Here is a 17,612-nt window from a genome sequence, read left to right as displayed (position 1 = left end):
AATGCATTCTATTAGGTAATATGCATTATAATAGGTACCTATATAATAGGCATTATATAGGTAACAATGAACAGAACTGATACACCTTGTTGATCAGTATGACCTTACAGAAATTCACCTTTCAGATAAATAATTGGGGACACAATAGCTTTTACAGTATTTATCTTGTACGCTGAAAAAAAAATGCATTTAATCCTGCTAATGCAACTTTAAATAAACAGACCAGTAGTATGGTCTGTACATAGAAAGCATAATTAGCCCTTAAGGGGGAGGGCCTTTTATAATACAATAATACTGCCAATAAAGCAGCCACCTTTAGTAATGTTTTGTTTCAATGCTTTTCATCCAGGGTTGATTGACAGGCATTATAGCCAATGGAAGCAATGCATTCTAGGTAGGGCATGACCAATCAGTTCCCACTGCCTTCAATGGAGCCTCCTTTGGCACTGTTTTATGCGGTGCTCCACTTCAGCAGAACAGATCCCCAGCATTACTGTATCTGTGGAAAGAGTTTCTATTTGGTCTTGCTTGAGTGCCTTATTAATAGTGCATTTAAAATCCCCACAGATGTGGATGCCACCACTAGGTGTTAAAAAGCAGCAACAATGGGTGTGGCCCAGTTTGTGTGTGTGTATGTGTGTGTGTGTGTGTTACTGGCTGAAGAACTCCTTGTGCAATGAGTTGTCCAGATCTGCATTAATCTTTGGCTGCATGGCAAATGGAACATTTTGGGTATTACTGTAGGATTCAGATGAAAGGTCACAGGTGGCCCCTCATAAGCCTCAAACGTCTCAGTGAACACATGTGGAAACTGCTGAACTAGCTTTTCTAGTCTGTCTGTATAGGTGGCATAGACAATTTCAACACTGATTCCAACAGCTGGGAAGAATGGCATTTTGCAATCCACTTTTGAGACAGTGAGTAGTGGCCTCTGTTTGACAGATCTGTAGTGGATGTCCACCTTACACATCTTAAGGACTAGAACCATATTTTCACACTGGTCACAAAACGGACATTTTGGTTTTCGGAACTTGGTGCTAGAAAAACTGGAGAAATGCATTTTCACTTATAGCAGATACTCTACATCCAGTCTACTGCCATTTTGCAATTCTGGCCATTGATTTGTACATTTCCATGCACAGCATGAACATGCTCTTTTTAAATACATTCTGTCTTATTGACTTCCAGACAGTTGACTCACATCAATTCTTCCGTGTGGCCCAGTGTAACCATTTCATTTGCATCAACAAAAAGATTGAGGGAGGAAAAACAGGAGATTAAAAATCCAGCCTGAGCTGTTCCCAGAATTTCAGGATGACTCCACCCCACAGTATCCCATCCCTGTACCAAATTAATAGGTTTGCTCATGAAAGAGATGGCAGACTTCAGGCTTCCAAAATAACTATTTATTGTACAATTAATCAAAATTAAAAAAAAAAAATCCTTGCATAACTGAGATATCTAAATTTCAGTACTTTTTGGCCTTAGGACCCAATTCTAAGCAGTGCACGCCAGCTTACCGCTGGTGCACACTATCATACACATGCCGTAAAGCACGTTTGTGAGGCCCTAGCACCAGCTGGCACTAGATGAGCACCAGTGGATCATCAGTGCTCTGCCACCTGGCAGTTGTGTGGACCGTCGGGAGGAGGAGAGGTAGGTGGGGGTGTGGGGACGGACGGACAGGGAGGAGGCATTTTGGGGTGGAGGGAGGGTGGAGAGGAGGCGTGCCAGGGAGAGGGGACAGGGTGGGAGGGAGGCAGAACTGGAGGAGCTCTACTCCACTGAATCCTAAACCTCTGTGCTGGGTCCGCTGCCTGACACGGAGATTCTTGATTCTACGGCAACCCGAGGGTTGCCGTAGAATCAAGTAGCCCCATTGTGGGGCTACTCGCCTTACCCGGGGAAACGGACGAAAGTCCTCTTCTCCCAAGGTGCCACTGGCACTGTTCAGTTAGTGCTCAGGATGCAGCCATTTTTGGCACCGCGGTAGCCCCATGCTCTGGGCAGCAGCCATTTTTGGCACCGCGGTAGCCCCATGCTCTGGGCAGCATAGGATTGGGCTGCCCATCATTCCAGTCCAGAGAAAAGCAGGCCCAAGTGCTTTCAAGGCCTTGCACTCAACTTTCAACCTGCTTTTTAAAGGCACACTGCGTAAGTCAGTGTAATGTTCTAAACACATACAGTGGGTCCTTGGTATTTGTGGGGGATCAGTTCCATGCTCCCCTGTGGATAATGAAAAAGCAGATAATGAAATCCATAGGAGCCAGAGACATGGTGCTACAGGGATTCTCCTGGGAACCATGCCAGGCCCAGAGTCGTGCTGACCTTCTAGCATCTTCAGAAGGCATCCCAGACTCAACCGGAAGCCTCTTCCTATTTGCGTCTGTGATTTCCGGTCGCTTCCTGAAGGTCATCTAAGGCCAGGGAAGGCTTAAGGTTCACTCCAAGGGCCTTCCCAGAAGCCACTTTCAGTCACATCTGGGAGGCCATCTGAGCTGGGACTCGGCATCCACAGATGCTCAAATCCACAAATGCCAAGCCCACAGATAAGGAGGACTCACTGTAATTCCATTCTTGCAAACAGGAAACTGGGTTAGGCCAAGGAGTAATCCCAGGCCTAAGTTGTCAACTTACCATCGAGTGTTTCCAGTAGTGTACAATTTCCTCCATGTTCTCCAAGGGGTTGAGGATGAAATGGTCCCGCCACTCATGCCAGTCAATGGTCATGGTGCCATCTTTGTCTATGCTGGAAAGCACACAAATACAGTGGGGTCAGTTTGGGGGGGAGGGGTGCCACTTACAAGGGCATCATCATAGTCTGATTGATCACACTGCTCCCCAGGGAGGACAGATGCCTCATTACACAATGAATGGGAGACAACTTGAGCAGAGGCAGGTACTTGGACACATGGTAGAAGGAGAAGAAGCCCAAAACGTGCCTCCCATCCCCACCTGCTTGGATCCCAATTCACTTCTAGATTTGAATTAGAAACCAGGAGCCTTGATTGCTTCCATTACACTCAACCCTGCTGCCCACCAACATGAATAAATTCACTATATGAACAGGTGAGTGCGCACGAAGCACAGATACTTTCCAGCCTCACCTGTGCAAGATTTTCTCAGCTTGCTGGCGAGAGATGTAAACCCCCAGACTGTGGAAGGTTTGCTGGATCTCACCCACATCAATCTCACCTGTAAAGACAAGTAAAGAGACAAGAGTAAGTCAAGAAGACCAGAGTGCAGTCCAGGACACTGGGTGGGAAGACAATGAGGAGCAGAGAGGGCTCTTTAGGGTCCCCTAAAAGGAGGAAGCAAGCTGTGTTCAGACCATCACAGGTTTAGGGACAGAAAAAGGACCGGTGAGTTTTCAGAAATTTCTTGAAATGTGGCAATGGGTAGGTGAATGGGGGCAGACAGTCAAGGGATGCATGCTGTAAGGGTGGAGAGGGAGACACCATATAGTCAGCCATACCAGCCTTCTGGACTCCCATACCGAGTCCCCTGTCAGCATCCCACCTGGAAAAGAGACAGAGAAGACTGCAAAGGGAGTGCACAGGTGTGCGTCATGGCGCGAAGAACAAGAGAAAACCTTGAGTAGCTCTGGAAAAGTCCCCTCGGCAGCAACATTCCAGTGGCACCTATGGGTTGTGCTGGAAAAGAGAATTCCTGGAGTGGGAAGGAGGCACTGAGCAGTAAGCTTAGCCAGAAGAGGGCACCAGGCACAGAAGTGTTCAGGGTGAGCACACAAGATTTGTGCAGATAGGTGTCTATCATTTCTGCAACCACACACCTGCAATGGATATATATTTGTGCACAAATGACATCTTTCCTCCTCGTTGATAATCTCTGGGTGGAAAGAAAGTGTATCTCTTTCTATTTCATGCATTTTGCAAAAAAAAATGCAGAGGTTGGAAAGCTTCGTAAAACACACCCAACTAGCTGTCAACACAGTGCAGAAAGGATGCATATGTGTTACAGATGGGTCATCCCCCTCTATCTTCTATATTTTTCTTTCCATTCCCAATTAGGTTATGTCCCCGCAATATAATAAAGGACAACATAGATGCTGATACCATTATCACAATTTCATATACCAACAAGAATAAATGCCAGTGTGCCAGAATAAATGGTTTTCCCAGAACCCCTCTACAGAAAATGGACAGGAATGACACTATTCTTTCTCACATATTAATATTAATTATTAACAGTATTTATATAGCACTTTTCAACTAAAAGTTCACAAAGCGGTTTACAGAGAAAAATCAAATAACTAAATGGCTCCCTATCCCAAAAGGGCTCACAATCTAAAAAGATGCAAAAGAATAACAGCAGACAGCCACGAGACCAGACACTGCTGGGGTGAGGTGGGTCAGCTACTCTCCCCCTGCTAAAAAAAAGGAGCACCCACTTGAAAAAGTGCCTCTTACCCAATTAGCAGGGGTTAGGACAATTAGCATACAGGACATATTTCTTGGAGAACAATGGTCAAGCTTCAAACTCTTGTGTACATGATCTCCCTCCACCCCCCAAGTCACATTTCCTGGGAGGAGGAAGATAATCTCATTTTGTGAGTTAATCAAATGCAACTTTGTAATCCTTTTTATGCATCTTCTGTCTGTATTTACATTTTGAAATTGTTCTCCATGAATGCAATTTAAGTGTACTTTATATCAAAATGTCTGTATTTTACTGGTTGTATTATTATATCTACATTTTGCATGTAGGCTATGTAAATCTCATTTCAGGATAGCAGACATCCTCCTTGGCATCCCTGCCTGGTGACCAAAGTAGATTCGCATTTTAGCTGACACTGTTTTGAAGCAACTGTGTTTACCGACAGGCTCCCTGATTAGAAGGAATTCCCTTCCCATTCACACGCTAAGGGCACAATCCTAACTAACTTTCCAGCACTGGCATAGCTGTGCCAGTGGGGCATGTGCTGCATTCTGCAGTTGGGGGGCAGTCATGGAGGCCTTTTCAAGGTAAGTCAATGTTCGTTCCCTTACCTCAGATTTGCATTGCCCTTATGTCAGTGCTGGAAATTGGTTAGGATTGCAGCCTAAGTTATACATTAAAAAGGAACACCCCAAGCCCTCTATCACCCCATATCACCACTAATTAGCCTACCCCCAGTTCTGCTCATAGCAGCAACCCCCAAAATCCTTAAATAGTAAGGGATTTTGACCAGCAAGCTGTCACTCTACCCTCGCACAACTCTCTCATGTAGCTGTGTAAGGGTCATTTCCACAGGCACAAGGCTGTGGGTCAGTTGGGCAAGGAGAAAGGTGGTTGTGGCGTGGAATGAAAAGCACTGCATCCAGATGGCTTTTCCTCAATGCAGTGGGCTACAGTTTGGAGACTTCTGGGTTAGGGTCTACTATCAATTCTTTTGGTGAAACAGGAATTCATTTTGCATTCTTTCTTGACAAAGCTATATTTTTCATTAAAAGTTATTTCAGTCTCTTCTTTGAGGGAAAAGGGGTTGTCCATATTACACTGATCTGTTATCTAGTCTTAAGATACCTTACTATCAAATAGAGATGTGCTGTACTAAAGTGGCTGCATACTCTCACACTCTCTCTCTCTGCATTACAATAAAGGGCTTGCCCCCCTCCGCCTTAAGGAAAGACACACACAAAATTAATTTATATTTTATTAAATTTTATTAATTAAATTTTATTTAATTAAATTTTATTAATTTATATTCCCCTCACCAGCTCTTTTGGTAACACATGGGTACAGACACACTCTGTAACACAGGTATAGTCGGTGTTGAGTATCACATTTGTAGTTTTTGCCACCTAGTGGCGGGCAAGGATAAATATTGGTCTTTTTGAAGACTCCAGTTGTGTCTAATGTGCCTTACCAGTGTAGCCCCAAGGGGGGCATTCTAAAATGGAAGCACAGCTCATACATTTAGTAAGTAAATATTCTGGAGACATTTGAGAAGCCTTTCTGGTCATTCCCCGCTGACAGCCACACAACATGCTCATGGTCACAAAGACATTCACAATGATCACGGGGAAGGGGAGATACCAGATTTTATTATGGCTGGAAAAAATGTTGGGAAACAGCAGTAACTAGGATGGCACAACTGTTTTCTTGAGCGGGGTTGTTGTTGCTGTGTTAATAGTTCTGTATTTTTTTTCTTACGTGACAGATTAAGGGCCATAATGCAGCTGTACAATCTGCAGGGCTACTACCTTTAAAAAGGGAAGCTTACTTAAATGAAGTGGCATCAATAAAAGCTTTTCCCACTCCCATCCCTGCCTCCCCTTGAGAAGGGTAATTTTCGTTACTGCAGAGAACTGACACTGTAGTCCTGATCATCCCTAAATGGCTGCTATTTAAAGTAAAACATTTAAAATGCAAGGCCAAACTACACATTGAATGATCTTTGTAGTTTGGCACTAAGAAGATAGAGAGAGAAGGGGAAAAAAGATGGAGTAGAAATGGTCAGGGGGAATAATCTAGTCCCCTTCACCTTGCCCTGCATTCTTTAACGATTAGTGCACCTTCCACCACCACCACCACTGCCAGAGCCAGGATGGTGTGTAGTGGTTCAGGAGTTGGACTTAGTCCTGGAAGATCCAGGTCCAAATCCCCCAAGCAGTCATGAAACTTCCTGGGTAACCTTGGGCCAGTCACAATCTCTCAGCCTCACCTACCTCAGAGGGTAGTTGTGAGCACAAAGGAGGGAAGGAACTATGTACAACACCTGCGCTCCTTGGAGGAAGACAGGATAAAAATGTGAAAATAAATACTGCTAAACCCTTTCCCTCCCACATTCTATGGAGTTAACTTGCTACCACATAGATCTCATTCTTGCAGCTTCCACCACAGTGTTAATTAGTGCTTTTATGCTCCCATACCTATATGCTGCAGCAAGAACTAGCCTGCAGGAGCGTGTTCTTCTCCCAATATCCTTGCCTGCAAGAATGCTGCCATGACCCTTAAATGAGCACCCACCTCAGAGCAAAGAAGACGGTCTCATAAACCTTCACAGAAAGCATCGTGTGAAGTACTTTCTCTTTTTAAAACAGGACACAGGAATGATTTTAAAAGCCATCTTCTGTCCTGGAACTTTGGCTACCTAGATCAGGAAGCTCACTGAGGAAGCAATTCCTTCTGAGCAAGGGCCCATTTTGCCTGATGCAGTACCTATCTAGCCAGAAGGCGCAGCACCTATTTGAGAGCAACAGTTACCCCAAGATAGATGCCAGAATCAAAGTTTTCTCTGTCCCAGATTATGCTTTTCTAAAAAAGAGGGGAGGGGTTAAGAAACAGTTCAGTGGGTTACTCCATGTGCTAAGGACTGGGGGGAGGGAGAGACAGTTGGACTGATATTTGCAGATTGCTGAGTGGTTCTCCACAAGTATAAAAGTCTGGGGAGTATGGAAAAATAAAACAAAAAGCTGAGACTGTAAAGAAATCAAACTCTATACCAGGTATCTTAAATAGCATGCTATGTTGCCTAGGCATATATCGATTTACAGCATGTCTATGGTACAAATCTCAAGGGTGCAATCAGGTCTCTTCATGATTAACAGATCTCAATTTCAACTTTAACACAATTCCTAAGTGCCAGGCTTTCACAGCTTTTATGAAGGGCCTAAAAGTGCAATGGCACAGGATATGTTTTGCATGTAGGTGATCTCTAACTCAGCCCTGGATATCTCTATCTGAAAGGGTTTCAGGTAGCAGGCCTGGGAAGGATCTCTTCTTCCAGCCTGGGAGAACCATGACAACTACAGAAGATACTACTGAGCTAGATGCACCTCTGGCCCAACTACAGGCAGTTGCATGTGTACACTCAAATATAGCTGTGCAAAGAGGCTTAGACTGCAAATCTATGCACACTTTCCTGGGAATAAGCCCAACTTAATACAATGGGGCTTAATTCTGAGTAGACCTGCACAGGATTGTGCTGTATATATCTAACAGAATTTGCAGCACTCTTGCACACAGATGGGCCCCCAGCCTGAGTAGCCTTGAGTGCAGTTGACAGCTATGCCAATCTAATTTGTAACTGAGATCAAGGCCCATGGTGGAAGGACAGAAAATATGCACAGAAGAAAGGAGGGAACGTACAGTCCACCAACCTGCCCCCTGTTTCAGATTATCAATGCTATGGTTGTAACGAGCCCAAATCAACCATCAAGGTTTTGCAAATGAGTAAGGCCAAAACAAACAAACTGTGCAGAAAAGTCAGGCCCAACCCATCCATCCATGAGGTTGGCTGATCCATCTCAGATAGCAGATTGATTAGAAGATGCCCAATTTCATCCACCCACTCAACTCCACTGTTCCTCTCTTCTTCCACTCCCTGGACTGAAGGGTGGAGAGAATGCTGAGATTTCACTTGCTCTGTCCTGGTCCAGATCAAAGAGACACTGGAAGATTATGCCTTGTAATAAGAAATAAGGTACTTTAGCCAGATATTGGAGGGGCACTCAAATTCCCCAGGCTTCAGAATGGCTGAAGGAAGGAGGGTGTAGGCTGAAATGGAAAACCTGACTCTGCTTGTACAAGTGAGAACTTATGATGTGGCAAATTTCAGTGAAAAATGATCAAATGTTCCTGAAATGCTGGAATGAAAACTCTATTAGAACATTGCTAGCACAAAATGTACTCTGAACATTAATTTCACACACACACACAGGAAAGGATCCTACTCCTCCACTCCTGTGTCAGCCTTACTTTTGCCTTCAAGAAGTAAACACAGTCAAATTGGTGTCTCCTCCCTTTCAGACTCCAAAATGCATTTTCCTTCTTTCATATTGGAGACAGATGAGAACTTCTATGGTGGATTTGGAAGGAGGAACACTGCTCACATGCAGGCTACCTCCATCTCTGAGAAACAGGTTTTTTCATTGTTTCAAAAGCTGGCAAAACCTGTCCAACCAGGGGTGACAGAAGTGCCAGAAATGTGTACACACCACTTGGAAAGTGATTCCTCTCCTATAAAGCATGGATCTGAATTTATATCATTTTGCCATATATTCATATTGCATATTAAGAGCCCAACTTGGGGCCAAACTAAATGCAACCCATTACCCTGGTGTGTTTGCTTTTTCATGCATAAACAATATGCAGGAGGGGGGCCTGGATATGGACTGGCACTGTGGCAGATTGGCCCCACACACTATTTATACAAAAAGAAAAAAGAAGACTATGACTAATAACATGAGAAGTGTCACATCTAGGGTAGCCCTCAGGTCCTTGATTTGAAGCTATCAAAACAGTTTGTTACTATGAAAACATTTTTGTGCTAAATGCAGTTGGACCTAGTTCAGAAATAAACACAGCAGGATCTGTCAACCGCACCTTGTTTGTAGCTGAATTCCTTCAACCCTCAATTAGAGAGTTTGCTCTACCAAATCTGGCAATAAAGCTTGGAATTCACTACACTGCTTCCTGAACTCTGCATCAACGAGCCTGCTAAAGGATGTCTGAATCAGCTTCTTAATGATAGTCTCACTCCTTGGGCAGGAGGTCTGGTCTAGAGGGTAGAGCCTCCGTCTGCCTGAAGATAACATCCACAAGGTCGCCAGTTCGAGGCCACCGGCACCGTGCGACCTTGAAGCAGCTGACAAGCTGAAGCCGAGCGATTCCATCTGCTCTGAGCGTGGGAGGATGGAGGCCAGAATGTGAAGCCAGATCAGAATGAAACACCTTGAATGTAGTGGTTCTTGAAAGAAAGAACCTTCTTTCAAATTGTAAAAATCTCTATTTAATAAGGGATTTAAATAAAAGCCTGCCTATGTAAACCACCTTGAATAAAGTCTTGAATAAAGACCAAGAAAGGCGGTATATAAATACCTGTTGTTGTTGTTGTTATTATTATTATTATCTGAACACAGACAGAGCATGCGCTATACATTTGCTAATAAATTCATACCCCACTTTGAAGAGTTCCACGTCCACTGCTTTTTAATCTGAAAACTTTGGCTTTTGCCAATTCTGAGAAAATATATACAGAGCACATGATGTCTAAAAAGGCAACCTGGAAAGCGACTGTGCAATTTTATGTGACAGTAGTCTATAAAAAAAAAGTTGAATTTTTGTTCACCTTTTGAGACAAGACTCCAAAAATGAAGTCCTGTATAAACTGATCAAATGAATCTGAGCTATTTGAAATCCCTGGCTACCTTTCATCAGGAGGATGCCCGGTGGCTATGTGGGACTCCAAACCATGCCTTCTTTGCAGATATTGTATATTTTAAGCAACTTGTTGTTCTCTTTAAAATTATTGTCTGTCTCCAGCCAAGGAAGAACCAGAATTCACAAGTGATACAAAAACGTTCACAGAAACACTTCCCCCATCTTATAGGCTAAAGTGTGCCTGGTGCCCAATGCTAAGGCCAATAAGCCTTGACCTCTGCTTTGCTTTTCACTGGACTTGAGGCCTCCTCCATATTCCAAGAGCTCAGGGTAGGCAACAATATGTTATGATCCTCCCCTGAACCTGTCTCCCAAAAATCATCTCATGTATGCTGTTTAAATAAAAGCCTCTTATGCCTTTCTAGAGAATATCAGGCTTTAGAGCAGTGATTTGCAACCTTTTTTATTGCATGGCACACTGAAAAGGCGCTAAAATTGTCAAGGTTCACCATCAGTTTTTTGACAATTGACAAGGGACACCACTGCTGGTGAGGGGCTCAAATCCAATGTACCCGCCAATAGGCCCACCAATGGGCTTCGTGGCAGTGGTTGAAAATGCCTGCTTTAGAGAGTATCCTGGGTATTGCACCAGCGGAAGCTCCCACACTCATCTAGATAGCAGTGCTTGAAACGTATTACTGTAAAGGCATGGATGATGGATGGTACATCTGTATCCAGAGCCAGTGGACCCTTCTATTTTCTCTGTCTATTGCAAGTTCAACAGGCAAAAGCACAACCTGGAGTTATTTTTAGAACCAGCCTAATTTAAGAGAGCCTTCTTCTCTGGCACTTTCCAGTCCACAACAGCTCCCACATAAAATACATTCAAGCACAGCCTTCTCCCTCTGATAAAAAGAAAAGAAACACTGCCTGAACACACGGAGCACAATGTAATGAGAAATCCTGGAAGCGCTGCAAGAAGAGGTGAAGTAATTGCTGGTTAATGGACCTTTAGGCTCTGTTGGGATTGTAGCCAGCAGCAAAAACTTCTGAGACACAGGACAAGAGAGTCACCCAACTCCACTGTCCAGCTATGCTTGGACTGGCTGTAATTAGTTCAGGAAGTTGAAGACTGTTTTAAAGAGAGATGACTGTTTTGTGGCGTGCATTCTCACCGCACATTTGCGTCTGGTAAAAACACAGTTTGGAGTTATTTGTATTCAAAACCTACAAAATTTATTTGACTAGAAGCCACAGGTAGCAAGATAAGACAAGTAAAAAGAAGTGCATGAACAAGCCATAAGTTTAACTTCTCTTCTTCAACCACTTTCAAGTCTCTTAAAAGTGTTTCCAGCTTTGTGCATATACCTTTACTGAAATACAGCAGTAGCTTCAAACACATAGGCCAACAGGTTCAAACATTCGAGGTTCTCAATTCGATGCCTGTCCCCCTTTGATCCCTGAATTCCTATATCTATCCTATAACTTGTTACAACTTCTCCCTTCTTGCACTCAGATGGAAGAGGAACCTGGGCAAAGGGACAGAAGGAACAACAGATAGGAAGTGAAGCAGTTGCCCTCTTGGTTTACTACTCTAAGGCTACAAACCTATACACACTTCCCTGGGAGTAAGTTCCACTGAGCACAAAAGGACTTACTTCTAAGTAGACTTGCAGAGGATTGTGCCCTAAATTTTTTTTAAAGGGATAGACCATTGATTTCTGTGTTCTCCCCATGCGCTTCTTCTATGGGAAATAAAGCTTATATATACTAAACGCAGACTCAAAGTAGAGCTGCAAGGTCACAAGCAAGAGATGGGAGGGTCAAGTGGGATCAACTCATTATTTAGCTCTGTAATTGACACCATTTCCCTGGCAGCCTTGACCATTGCCTTTTATCTGGGCTTCAGCAAGTCGTTTAAAGGCCATTCAATTGTTTATTTTTAAAAAGGGAGGGAAGGTGGGATCCCCAAGCTGTCCTTCTGTGAAATCTGCCTTCTCCTCAGGACTTCTGGCTATGTTGGAGACACCGCTTGTGGAAAGCCAGGTCATCTGGTGGGCATCTGGCCAAAACCTGTTTTGCCTGCAGACCTGCATGGGATGGCCCAGCATGTGGAATGTTTAGAAATACCATGATGAGCGGAAGCAGGGCAGGCATGGCCTAAAGAGGGAAAACAGAGTGGAATAGTTTGGAACCAAGTGTACTAGATGCTGGGAAGCAGAGGCCTGGTGGAGGTAGCTTGGGACATTCCAAGCATGTGGCTATGGTGGAGTCTGCATTTACCCTGGAACTGTTACTGTCTGAGCTCTCACCTTTATCCCCAACATGCCTTCTCAATCTGCATGTCAAATCTGTTAAAAATAAGCTTTAAATCTCCAGCACTAATCCCTGTAAAGGAGACAAATTTTAAATCAGCAAGGCTGTCAGCTATTTATACTCACTCTTCTCATGTTCCTGTAATAGTGAAACTTTTCCCATCATTTTCTCTCAATGCCAGGAAAGGTATTATCCACTTACTGGTCCAGGAAGAGGGTGGTCCCCTAACCATTTATGAAAACTGATCAGAGTAAAAACTGCTTCAAACTTAAGAGAAGAGAATATCATTCACTCCCTTCAGTTGCTAAAATGAAAGCTAGTATTTAGGAATCCCTGCTTCACGAAAATAAGGTGATAAGGGGTGGTGTGCAGGGTCAGGTGGGGCCTTGGTCCTCATCCTATAGCAGTAGCAATGGTGTCCCCAGGCGTCTCCACAAGCATCACTTCACATGTTATAGCTATCATGTGGAAACTCTGTGAAGCAGCCTCCAGTCCATGCAAAGTGTCAAACCAAGCTGCAAATCATTCAACCTGTTACAGGCACCAGAGGCCATTTCAAGGGACCATGACAAGGTAGCAGAGATATGAAGCAAACGGAGTTACAGGGCCCAAAATGCAAGGAACAGCTTACGTGTGGCCTGATAGTGTATGCCATAAGAAAAAGTCCAGAAACCTGTTCCCACTGCAGCCTACTGGCTGACAGAAGCCCAGAAGGATGACAGAAAAGGAAAACGTATCCCACTACTGCTCTCCTGCAACTGGTATTCACAGGTATACTGCTGTTGAACCTGGGGGTAGTGCACAGCCATTATGACTAGAAGCACTGATAGACTTGATCTCCATGAATTTGTCCAGTCCTCTTTTAAAGCCACCCAAGTGGCCATCACCACATCTTATGGCAACAAATCCCACAGACCAAATGGTGTACTGTGTGAAGTACCACCTCCTTTTACCCATCCTCAATTTCCTGCCAATCAGTTCCATTGGATGGCCCCTGGGTCTAGTATTGTGTGACAGGGAGAAAAACTTGTCCCTCTCTATCCACAGCAAGCATAATTTTGTGCCTCAATCATGTCCCTCCCTTAATTGCTCCCTTCCTCCAATCCTTTTGGTTGCTTTGTGTGCATCTTTTCCAGCTCTACAATATCCCTTTTGAGGAGTGGAAACTAGAATTGTACACAGTACTCTAATTGTGCCAGCACCACAGATTTGTATAGGAACATGTTATTAGGAATCATATTCTCAATCTGTTTCCAACAATCCCTAGTATATTTGCCTTCTTCACAACCTCTGCTCACTGGATGAATGTAGCAAATTTCTCACAAAGACCACCTCATTGTCCAGAGAGCATATCCTCACAAATCTCCATACAAATATAGTTCTTAGTCATGAGATCTAACTGCTCCTCCCCATCCACCTTGAAGCAGGATTGTGTGCAAGGTCTGTATGCCTATTAATAGAGGGTGGGTGGGTCCATATCACAAAAGTACAGAGAGAGGCAGGTGCCAGTTTCTAGGACTCACTCCCATTTCTCATCCTAAATAGGACTTTGATTCTGGGACCATGTATGAACCAACTCTAAGGGCGCAATCTAAAAGCACCCCTGGGCCAGTGCAAGTTACTTGCGCCAGCCCAGGAGGGTTACAAATGTGCTGTAAAGCATGTTTGCGCCTCCTTGGGAGCAAGCTGTGCCAGTGCACGGAGGTGCACTGGAGCACAAAGGCTGCATCCAAGCTTCATGGCAGCTTGCCCCAGTCAGGTTGCGTTAGCCAAGCTTGGCCAATGCAGGTGGGAGGGAGGCATTCCAGGGCAGAGGAAGGACGGAGGGTGGTCCTGGGGGCAGGGAGGCAGGGAACGGAGGCAGGGCTGGGACCCAGCATCTAGGGACCCAGCATACCAGATCCTAGTCCCTGTTCCCGAGCAGTGCAGAGCGGCTTCAAGCCACTTCACTCTCCTCAAACTTATGCAACCTCCACAGGTGATGCAAGTCCGAGGAGACCTATTGGGGCTGCAGTGGCTTACCCAGGGGTAAGGGGAAGAGCTTCCCCTTGCCTCCAGCTGACCCACTTGGGCCCTTATCTTGCGCTGAATACAGTGCAGGCCTCCTGGCCTGCCTGTTCCAGAGCAAGACGGGTTGCGCTGCACAACAACTTGCTAAGAAAGCCATTCCCTAGTTTTGCTCTTGGATTTTAGGATCTGCCCCTCCAGAATGATTTCCTCCTCTGACTCCTATAATAACAAACATGCTTCAATCATACCCAACTAGCCTAGAGCAGTGTTTCGGGACCCACTAGGTAGGTCACAAGCCAACTTCAGGTGGGTCCTCATTCATTTCAATATTTTATTTTTAATATATCAGACTTGATGCTCCCATGGTATGTGTCTGCATTTGGGGAAATGTTACAGACCTGTACTTTTAAAAAGCTATTATGTATATTCTTTTAACAATGATAGTAAATGGGACTTACTCCTGAGTAAGTGTGGGTGGGATTGCAACCTAGGATTGTTAAAAATTTTCCTGTTTGCTGATATCACTTCCGGTCATGACATCACTTCCGGTGGGTCCTGACAGATTCTCATTCTAAAAAGTGAGTCCCGGTTCTAAATGTGTGAGAACTACGGGCCTAGAGCAGGAGTGCCCAAACCCTGGCCCTGGGGCCACCTACGGCCCTTGGGGACTCCCATTCCAGCCCACAGGGAGCCCCCAGTCTCCAATGAGCCTCTGGCCCTCTGAATACTTGCTGTAGCCCACACTGGCTTGACGCAACTGCTCTCAGAGTGAGGGTGACTGTTTGACCTCTTGCATGAGGACTGAGGGCTCCCTCCCCTGCTTGCTGTTTCACATGTGTGATGCAGCAGCGGCAGTGAAGGAAAGGCCAGCCTTGCTTTGTGCAAGGCCTTTTATAGGCCTTGAGCTATTGCAAGACCTTCATTCATTCATATAAGTTCTATCGCTAATGTATTCATTTATGTAAATTTATGTAAATTTATTCAAATTTGAAATGTGACCTTTTCCCCACCCACCACCCCGACACAGTGTCGGAGAGATGATATGGCCCTCCTGCCAAAAAGGGAAGGCATCTATGCAGTGTTTATCACTTGGATGCCTATCAGATGTGAAAAGGAGCACAGAGAGAGGAGCTAGCTGGAAGGACTTGCAGTCATAAGGTAGGAATTGGAAAGACATGAGAGAAAACAACCAAAGGCAAGGCCACCCACTCCCTGGGGCAGAGGCTGCCAAGGAGTGAGGCTAGCTGTGTCTGGATTACATCTGGGAACTGTCTAGGGCTTAACCCAGCATTCCTTATTTAAGGAAGAACAGAACAGACATCTCCTAGCTCCCTTGAGCCCACAGAAAACAGGAACTACTGTGTTCCTGACACCTTGGCCTCCACCTTCTTTAACAAGCAGAAAGCACAAGTGAACCTTAAATGAAGAAGGTTAGAGTTACAGGTAAACTAAGGGAGGAAGGCATGTGCCTTGGACATTATTTGAGCTGCATCCAATGCTGCTTTCTGCAACACAGTGGTTCTGTTTCAGCACACAAGCTACTATGGGTAAGGAGGCTTGTGCAAACTGAGAAAAGCTGGTAATGGGGCTTGGAAAACCATGGTAAGGAGACAGAAGGAAGAAGCAGCTTCTCATTTAGGTGTAGCCCAAGTCTTGGGGTGAGGGCATAAAGGGGATGGATAGCAATTTGACTGGAGTTGCCCTGCTGGCTGTGGGAGCTAGAGGAAGGCAAGAAACGATTTCATCAAGCAATTCAGGCTGGAGATGTTGTGGGAGCGGCAGAGAAAGAGAGGAGATTGGGGAAGCTCAGGGCTGTCTTGCATATCGTTTTGGTTGCAGCACAGATACTGTTCAGTGACATCAAGCATTAGGAACAAGATGAGTTGAGAGGAGTGTAAAGAAATACTGGCATAATTCCAGGCTCTGGAAAGAGTTGAGGCGAGAAAAAAACAAAAACAACATACCATCACAGTTGCGGTCCAGGCTGTGAAACATCAGCAGCAGTTTGCGTTCGCGTTCCTGGAGGTAGTGGGCAAATTCCTCAAAGTTGAGCTCCCCGTCGTGGTCTGTGTCACCCTCACGTAGGATATCCTGCAGGCAGTGGATTGAAGCAAAGCGGATTTCTGAGAAGGGGGCAGCAGAAAGGCAGCACTACTTTAGAACATTTGCGCAGGCCATGAATGAGGCAGACGGACCTCCAAGTGTTAGTCTGTACAATGAATCACACAGTCCAGAACAGCAATGCTTCTCTTCTGTCAGCATGATTATCTGCTCAGAAGGAACGAGGGCAAATGCACCCAAGGAAAGATGCAGGGAGAAGTTTGCATTTAGAGCACAGAGAGTGTTTTGCTGCAGGACTCTCCATGAGCACCTGCCAGAAGAAATGCACTACTGAGAACTATTGTGTTTCCGCAGCAGGATGAGGGTAATACCTAGCATTTATATAGCACCTCGGAAGGTTCAGAGTGCTTCACATACACTACGTTATCTTCTTGTAACCATGCCTATAACAAACCTTTGAGGCAGATCAATATTATTGTCCCCACAGGCACATTGAGCTGAAAGACTAGCATGCCAACAGCCAGTCAGGGAGTTCATGGCAGAGCTGAGATTCAAACCCGGGACTTTCATCTCTTAGTGCTCTAAGACATATGCTCTTAGTGCTCCAAGAAAGCTCTAAGAGAGCTTTCATCTCTTTCATCAGCCACTGTACTGAGAGAGCATCTTTCCAATAAGGGGTGGCTTATCAAAATACACAAAGAAGAGGCTAGGGCAGAGCTCTTCTTCCTAACATTCTACGAGCCTCCTCTGTTCACCTGCCTATAGTGGCACAGGCCTACTAGTGAGAACTAGCATTGGCTTCTGCACAGGAGTAGCCGGCTGAGGTGCACTGAGCAGCCTGGAGGCAGGGGGAAGGAATCCAGCACAGCCTAATGTTCTTCCCTTTGCTCCAAGGAGGATGCATTAACTTTGTCCACCTCTCCCTTGTGTGGGAGATAGAGACCAATACTCAAAAAAGGGGCAGTGGCCCTTGGGATGAGGGACCTTTCTGGAAAGCCCCAGCCCTACCAGTTGCTTATCTCTCTTTTACAATCTAGTCAGCATGTTTTCACTTGCTGCTTATTTCCCCATTGCTGCATCATCTCCATTTCTTTCAGTTTTTAAGAAACCTGAGCCCC

At 45.0% G+C, this 17,612-nt stretch overlaps 1 protein-coding gene across 1 annotated transcript in view; it reads right to left on the bottom strand.

Moving 5' to 3' along the window:
* The window catches only part of LOC136640019 (mitochondrial adenyl nucleotide antiporter SLC25A23-like), a 60,812-nt gene that overhangs the window by 24,113 nt on the left and 19,087 nt on the right, over positions 1-17,612 (bottom strand). The window contains exons 2-4 of the mRNA XM_066614810.1: positions 16,398-16,524; positions 3,108-3,195; positions 2,638-2,749 (exon numbers count right to left, since the gene is read on the bottom strand). Of these exons, the coding sequence (XP_066470907.1) occupies positions 2,638-2,749; positions 3,108-3,195; positions 16,398-16,524 (327 nt within the window). The remainder of the gene's footprint in view (positions 1-2,637; positions 2,750-3,107; positions 3,196-16,397; positions 16,525-17,612) is intronic.

The sequence above is a fragment of the Tiliqua scincoides genome, chromosome 2 (assembly GCF_035046505.1).
Source record: "Tiliqua scincoides isolate rTilSci1 chromosome 2, rTilSci1.hap2, whole genome shotgun sequence".
Taxonomy (NCBI): Eukaryota; Metazoa; Chordata; class Lepidosauria; order Squamata; family Scincidae; genus Tiliqua; species Tiliqua scincoides.
Note: the sequence above shows the minus strand (reverse complement) of the source record. Positions and strands in the feature narration are given on the sequence as shown.